This window comes from Leucopleurus acutus (genome assembly GCF_964270905.1).
Source record: "Leucopleurus acutus genome assembly, chromosome: 15".
Lineage (NCBI taxonomy): Eukaryota > Metazoa > Chordata > Mammalia > Artiodactyla > Delphinidae > Leucopleurus > Leucopleurus acutus.
In genome coordinates, this window is record NC_139157.1 from 67,076,395 (window position 1) to 67,084,569 (window position 8,175).

The window sequence follows — 8,175 nt, forward strand, 5'->3', positions numbered from 1 at the left end:
CACTGCGCCACCAGGGAAGCCCGAGGAAGGTACTATAGGCAGCTATAAAAGATAAAATGAAAATAACTTGAGATCATATTACTAGCAAGATACGAGGCCCGGAGTTGGACCTAAGAGTCCACCCTGTCAATTACTGCTCTAAGTAACCTCACCAAATGTCCCTTAAAATTCCCTCCTTTCGTGACTAGAAGAGGGAGACTTGAAGTTCAGAGTTTCTGCCGCATGGGCTTATGAAGGCTGACGTGCTGAGGTGTTTAAGATACCTTTTCTTACATAAGAATCAGTAGGAGCAGTCTGCTAATGTGCTTCACTTGGAGGAGAAACTCAACAAAGATTATGCTGTTTTTCTTCCTAATCCATTAAATAACTCTAGTGCCCAAAATAATATTAGCAGCATTTAAATATCAGAAAATTTAAATACCTTTTATAGCCATTTGATTTTCTTTTTTTTTTTTTTTTTCTTCTTTGGCTCCGCTGCGCGGTTTGCGGGATCCCCAACCAGGGATTGAACCTGGGCCCTGGCAGTGAAAGCACCGAGTCCTAACCACTGGACCACCAGGGAATTCCCCAAGCCATCTGATTTTCTGAGAAGCAATAGTATATCAAACTGTAAGAAAATCAAGAGAGAATAGGCCTTTGATCTTAGCTATAGTCAACCTTTACCTTGATTTTTTAGTATATGTAACAATAACTTAAAACACTGATCTGGATTAAAATTCTAAAAGATACATTTCAATCCTAATCCTTCAAACCTAAATTTAAAATTGCCGCTAGCATACCTTTGTTGGACTCTCCTATAAGAGGGGCCTCAGATCTAACATGTCCCACATGGAACCGGCTTCTTTCTTGCTAAATCTTCTCTCCCTGTGATGGCGTGACCACCCTCCCTAGGGTCCCTGCCAGAAACTTGGGTCTTTTTTTTTTCTTTTCTGCAGAAAGCTATTGTTTCCATTTTGGTCCAAGGCTTGAGAGAGGGCTCCAGGGTGATGAAAAAGCTGCCTAGGGCTTCCCTGGTGGCGCAGTGATTAAGGATCCGCCTGCCAATGCAGAGGACACAGGTTCGAGCCCTGGTCTGGGAAGATCCCACATGCCTCAGAGCAGCTAAGCCCACGCACCGCAACAACTGAGCCTGCGCTCTAGACCCTGCGAGCCACAACTACTGAGCCTGCGAGCCTAGAGCCCGTGCTCCGCAACAGGAGAAGCCACTGCAATGAGAAGCCCGCGCACCGCAACGAAGAGTAGCCCCCGCTCGCCGCAACTAGAGAAAGCCCACGAGCAGCTATGAAGACCCAATGCAGCCAAAAATAAATAAATTAAAAAAAAACAAAAAAGCTGCCTAGTGGATGCAGAGAGGGACTTCAGGCAGAAGCCCCGACACCAGAGGGGTTCCTCAAAGGCTGCTGGGCTCCGGAGGCTCCTAGTCATGCTGGAGGGTGAGGCTTTCGAAGAGAGACTCGCCCAGCCCAGCCTGGGGACCAGCCAGCCTGCGGAGATCGGGCAGGTGGTCACCCATCTTCTTGATGAGTTTCACCTGCTCATCCAGGAAGTGGCTCTCCAGGAAGTCACAGAGGTGGGGGTCTGCATGGGCAGAACCCAGGGCATGCAGATCCAAAAGTGCCTGGGTCTGGTTCTTTTCCATGAGAATGGTGGCTTCCATAGTGTCCTGGGTTTTAGCCCCCTCATCTTGGTGAGTATTCTACAAGACCTGGAAGAGGGCACGACCATCGCACTGGTTTTTCATTTTTAAGAGATGCTGTGCACCCTCGCGCTTCTCCTCGGCCAGTTCGTGGAAACAGTGGCCCACGCCCTCCAGAGCCACATCGTCGCCATGGAAATAGAAGCCCAGGGAGACGTAGGTGTGGGAGTCCCACAGTTGCATGTTGACCGGGCAGTTGCTGACGGCCTCCACCTTGGTAGAACAGTTCTTTTTTTTTTTTTTTTTTTTTTTTTAGGGTATAGTTGTTTTACAATGTTCTGTTAGTTTCTACTGTACAATGAAGTGGAGTTCCCTGTGCTCTACAGCACGTCGGTAGAACAATTCTGACGAATCTGGGAGCTCATGGTTAATTGGTAATAAGGAGCTAAGCTCACAAAATGGTGTTGGCTCGTCCCGGAGGCCAATAATAGCTGAGTGGCTGATTCCAAAGGCTGCGACTGGAAAATAAAGGTTGGAGGCTGGTGGGAGGCTGGAGCAAGGGGCGTCCCTGGGTCTGTTCTGTCCAAACACTGTCAAAGCAAGAGACAGATCTGTGGGACAGCAGAGCGCACTGCCTGGATCTCATTTTTTTTTTTTAATTTATTTAATTTATTTTTATTTTTGGCTGCGTTGGGTCTTCGTTGCGGTGCGCGGGCTTCTCATTGTAGTGACCTCTATTGTGGAGCACGGCGCGCGGGCTTCAGTAGTTGTGACACACGGGCCCAGCCGCTCTGCGGCACATGGGATCCTCCTGGACCAGGGCTCGAACCCGTGTCCCCTGCACTGGCAGGATGATTCTTAACCACTGTGCCACCAGGGAAGCCCTGGATCTCATTCTTGACTCTCCCTTCCTGCACACCTCCTCCAAGCAATCATCCAGTTCCTTCAGCTCAGCTTTACAAAGGTCTACTGAATCTCTTCTCTCCACCTCCCCTCCACTCTCCTGGTCTAAGCCACCTTCTCCTCGAATCTGAATCTCAGTGGCCTCCTAACTAGTATCCCTCTGCCTCGGCCATCCATCCGTTCCATTCTGCACACAAGACCCAGAGTGACCATCTAAACCTCACTTCTGACCCCATCACTTGCTTGCTTGACACCTTCGTAGGTTTCCACTACAGGTATCAGTCATACTCCTCAAAAGAGTTTGCAAGACCCTACCTGCTCAGTCCCGACCCCCTTCTCCAGCCTTGGTTCATTCTCCCTCAACAGCGCTGGACCAGTAGCACAGTCCTTTCTTTATCAGCCATTTTCTGAGTTAAGTTATACTTTTCTTTCATTCAACAGTTATTGATAGGGTATCTATTATATGCCAGACCTTGTGCTAGTAAAATAGCACAAAGACAGACACTGAAGATTTTAATATCTAAAAATAATAGAAAATAGACTAGTTTTAGATAGGTCCTGTAGATGTTAGTTTTTGTAACCACAGCTGTATAGGATCTTAGCACTCTCCAGCAAAGACCATGGAGAGTCATAACAAGCATCTGAAAAGTTGAATTGTTCTACCAAGAGCAGATCAATAGCTATATTTAATGTATTAATTTACTGTGACTAAATACAAGAGGTAGGCTGTGAAAGTAGAAATGTTTATTGAAGTAGTGCCTTTCCCTGTAATTAAGAGAAGAGGTGAATTATCTTAAAAATGTGTTTTAAGTGTTACTTTAATGTTCAGACTTTTCTAACTTAATCCATATATGAAGTCAATATCATTTCCAAAATTAGATTTAATAAAAAGTTTATTAAAGTTTTTTAACATCTTTATTGGAGTATAATTGCTCTACAATGGTGTGTTAGTTTCTGCTTTATAATAAAGTGAATCAGCTATATATATACATATATCCCCATATCTCTTCCCTCTTGCGTCTCCCTCCCTCCCACCCTCCCTATCCCACCCCTCTAGGTGGTCACAAAGCACCGAGCTGACCTCCCTGTGCTATGTGGCTGCTTCCCACTAGCTATCTATTTTACATTTGGTAGTGTATATATGTCCATGCCACTCTCTCACTTCGTCCCAGCTTACCCTTCCCCCTCCCCGTGTCCTCAAGTCCATTCTCTACGTCTGCGTCTTTATTCCTGTCCTGCCCCTAGGTTCTTCAGAACCTTTTTTAAAAAGTTTATTTTACTGTTACTCCTCTTTTCCATCTGTACCAGGAACTCTGAGTGCTGTCCAAGGTAGATGTTTATATTCTCTAACTACATTGATATGAAGAAGATGTGAAGAGAATCTGATGGTAAGAAATAGGGCTAATGCAGAGCTTTTTAAGAAATCATTTAGAATTTTGAAAGGTTGGATGATTTTTTTTAGTGAGGTGTTTTTTTTTGTTTGTTTGTTTTCTGGCTTCAACATGTGGCATGTGGAACTTCCCTGACCAGGGATTTAACCTGTGCCCCCTGCAGTGAAAGTGTGGAGTCCTAACCACTGGACCACCAGGGAAGTCCGGATGATATATATATATTTTTTGGGGGGGGGTACCAAATTACTTTATTTGAGGAATGGTACTAAGGAAAGGACTTGTAGATGTTTTGGTACAACTTACAGAAAAGGTAAGTAACCCAAACATGCATGCACTGCCTTGATGCAGGGAAGTCATCCCTGTGGCTACGGGAAGCCAGCCTAAGGCTTAGCTCTCATTATCACTGTTTCCCAGGGTGTGCTTGTCAAAGGGATACTGTGCCATGCCAGATTTGGGGGCCCCCATCATGCGCAAGTTGGTTACGTGGTCACCCAATTCTTCAATGGATTTCACCTGCTCATTCAGATAATGAGTCTCAATGAAGTCACACAAATGGGGGTCATTTTTCTCCGTGGCCAGTTGGTGCAGTTCCAGTAGTGACTGATTCACACTTTTCCAAGTGTAGCGCACATCCCATCGCATTCAGCCCATTCTCCCAGTCATCACGGTCTGGTTTCTTGATATCCTGAAGGAAGATTCGGCCACCCCGTTGGTTCTGCAGCTTCATCAGTTTCTCAGCATGTTCCCTCTCCTCACAAGATTGGTGAAGAAAGTATTTGGCAAAGTTCTTCAAAGCCACATCATCGCGGTCAAAATAGTACGACATGGACAGGTAGACGTAGGAGGCATAGAGCTCCAGGTTGATCTGGCGGCTGATGGCGGCCTCCGAGCCCTGGTGGTAGTTCTGGCGCACCTGCAAGGGGGACGCTGTCGTCATGGCGGGCGTCTGAGGTGAAACGGTGGCGGTGGCTGCGCGGCTGTAACGGCGGCGGGGACCTTGGGGCGGTCGGAGGGCGCTGTGAGGTGGTGGCGAGGGCTGGCTTTGAGCGGCAGGCCGGAGCTGGGGAAGAGCACCGGGTTCCGTCCAAGCACTGTTGAAGCAAGAAACCGCGGCGACTCTCTGCGAGGACTGTCCAGATGATATATATATATATATATTTTTAAAATTTGTTTATTTATTTATTTATGGCTGCATTTGGTCTTCATTGCTGCATGCGGGCTTCCTCTAGTTGCGGCGAGCGGGGGCTACTCTTCGTTGTGGTGCGCGGGCTTCTCGTTGCAGTGGCTTCTCTTGTGGTGCGCAGGCTCTAGGCACGCAGGCTTCAGTAGTTGTGGCATGCAGGCTCAGTAGTTGTGGCTTGCGAGCTCTAAAGCATAGGCTCAGTAGTTGTGGCGCGTGGGCTTAGTTGCTCCGCGGCATATGGGATCTTCCCGGACCAGAGCTTGAACCCGTGTCCCCTGCATTGGCAAGCGGATTCTCAACCACTGCGCCACCAGGGAAGCCCCGGATGATATTTTTAAAGGTGTCAAATTTGGCTTGGCAGGCCCTCCAGAAGATCTACCTTTATCAAAAATTCAAGTTCAGTTCAGGCAGGGATTATATTTCAGTTGTACCGTCAGTATATTTGCAGTTTTTTATAATTGTCAGGGTAAAGTGAAAATATAGACTTTAATGGTCCCTGTTATCCTTTAAAAAATACTTCAGATTGTATCATGTTATTCCAAGGAACAATTCAATTTCATGAAAACAAATAGATTTAGGGAATTCCCTGGAGGTCCAGTGGCTGGGACTCCGAGTTCTCACTGCAGAGGGCCCAGGTTTGATCCCTGGTCTGGGAACTAAGATCCCACAAACCATGTGGGGTGGCCAAAATAAATAAATAAATAAATAAAAATTATATTATATATAAAATAAGTAAAATGATTAAAATTAAGTGAACAAATAAAACAAGTAAATAAAAAAGAAAATCTGAAACAAAATCTTTAATCCAGTAAATACCAGTCAATAGTCTTTCTTTATAGAATGTTACATTTTTTAGCTTCAATAAATGATTTACACTTAAAGCTGAGATGGAGTCTGGTCCTCGGTATTCAATATTGAAAAGGCAAACAATCTTAAAAAGCAGAATGGGGGGCGGTGGGATGAATTTGGGAGATTGGGATTGACATACATACACTTTTTTTTTTTCCTCTCAAAAATTTCAATTTATTTTTAGATAACACTTATGGAAAAAGAGATAGACAAGAATATTCACTTTTTATGGTCAGTGTTTTGTTTTGTCTTGTTTTAAATTCGGGTATAGTTGTTGTGTTAGTTTCTACTGTATAGCGAAGTAGAATTCCCTGTGCTATACAGCAGGTTCTTATTAGTTATCTATTTTATACATATTAGTGTACATATGGGGATTGACATATATGCACTACTGATACTATGTATAAAATAGATAACTAATGAGAACCTACTGTATAGCACAGGGAACTCTACTCAATACTCTGTGGTGACCTAAATGGGAAGGAAATCCTAAAAAGAGGGGGTAATGTATACGTATTGCTGATTCACTTTGCTGTACAGCAGAAACTAATACAACATTATAAAGGAACTATACTCCAATAAAAATTAAAAAAACAAAACAAAACAGAATGACCATGTGAACTCATACCCAAAGCAATGTTTGAATGGATGCTTAAAACTGCCCTGGGACAGAACTGCAGGAGTCAATCCTTTATGAAGTCCATTTTTAACTTTTTGCTGTGAACCACAATAAACACAATTCACAATGCAAACTATTATACCCTCATGCTTACAAATATTACTTTAAAAAAAATCTCATGAAGTACTATTCTTTCTACATGCAATGCATTCTAGTATTTTTCTCTTTCATTTCCTTTATAAAAAAAGATCTCACAATCCACTAATGGGTCATGACCTGCAATTTGTAAGCAATGCTAGAGGGAACACACTGGCCAGATCAGAGATATCTGAGGATTTTCTTTCTAACCTAGAAAATTTTCCTTCTCTCTGTGTTAATTTTAAGATCTTACCAAACAGGGAAATTCTGAGAAAGTTCTTGAATTTTTCTTTCATTTGATCAGGGCTTTCTGCTGTGTTGACCAGAGCAGTTTCACTTTTCACTGCCATCCCTTGGATGTTTTTGTATGTTGGGTTGTCGTCCGGGGGCTGCAGTCTCTAGAGGATCATCTTTTACTATAGACTCTATCCTTGACTATAATAAATAATTAACTTGGAGTTTAGTGATTCATGAGTTCATATTTAACTTCTAAGGGGTCCTTTTTTGATTCAGATGACATCGGTCTTATCCAGCATCAAGAATCCATGAGTTTTGCCCTTGTGCTCTTTGGACACTCCCAAGAACCAGGTGGACAAGGCCCTTTCCCATGAAAGGGGGCTGATCTAGCTCCCTCCACTCAGGATGGGGGTGGGGGGAAGGGGGACATTAACTAGTGTCCAGCTGCCTAAGGCCTTGACCTCCCTGCTTTCTTAATCTGTACTAATAAGCTGCTGGGGCAAGGGGGATCTTTCTAGTCCCCCAGAACTGAGAGTCAGAATACTAAGGCCCTTTCCCTGAATGGCCAAGTACAGTAGAGCAGTTAAGACCTAGGCTCTCCCGTGCTAACCCTCTCCATCTCTGCGGAGAATTCCATTCCTATAAGCTATTTCTGTTTGCTTCCGGTTTCCATGATTGCCTAAGTCCCTTTGTCTGCTGCCAATTCTCTGCCTCTGGCCGGTGGATAGCTCACCCCTGCAGTGTTCCACCTTCACCAGCTAGATAGTAACCGGGAACTAACTCCAGACCCTCCCAGACCCCTATAAGGCGGTCTTGGTAACAGGCTTTCACTGCCCCTACGTGGGAAGCAAACAGTAAAGGCGCTGACAGGGAGAGACCAGGCCTGGATGTCTTTCCATATTGGTGGAAGAGGAAGGAAATCAGGTTTATAATGTGCAAGAAATACTGCCACAAATTCACATTATACTGTTTCATTTAATGCTCCAGGCCAGTGTTTCTCAAAGTTACTTGATCTTAAGCATCATCTAGGGTGCTTAAAGATGCAAATTCCCATCTCTACCCCAGTGTTCTGGAATGGGAATTTCTGGGCAGAGGTCTGTCTGGGAATCTGTATTTTAAAACAAGCACCTAGGCAATTCTTACAATTTGGGAGACATTGGCCTGTAGTTGTTGGCAATGAATCTTTATTGTGGTTATAGTTATGTGGAGCTACACATGT

At 44.4% G+C, this 8,175-nt stretch overlaps 1 protein-coding gene and 1 pseudogene across 2 annotated transcripts; both read right to left on the reverse strand.

Moving 5' to 3' along the window:
* Positions 1–1,415: 1,415 nt before the first annotated feature.
* On the reverse strand, positions 1,416–2,726 carry LOC309971901 (ferritin light chain-like; annotated as a pseudogene). Its single transcript has one exon. The product of its transcript is annotated as a ferritin light chain-like (transcript).
* A 1,568-nt stretch (positions 2,727–4,294) lies between these two features.
* Positions 4,295–4,906, reverse strand: LOC309971949 (ferritin heavy chain-like). The gene is given in 2 exon segments (XM_082855386.1): positions 4,295–4,540; positions 4,542–4,906. Coding segments are annotated over 2 exon segments (549 nt in total). The 5' UTR covers positions 4,868–4,906; the 3' UTR covers positions 4,295–4,317.
* Between the last annotated feature and the right edge of the window lie 3,269 nt (positions 4,907–8,175).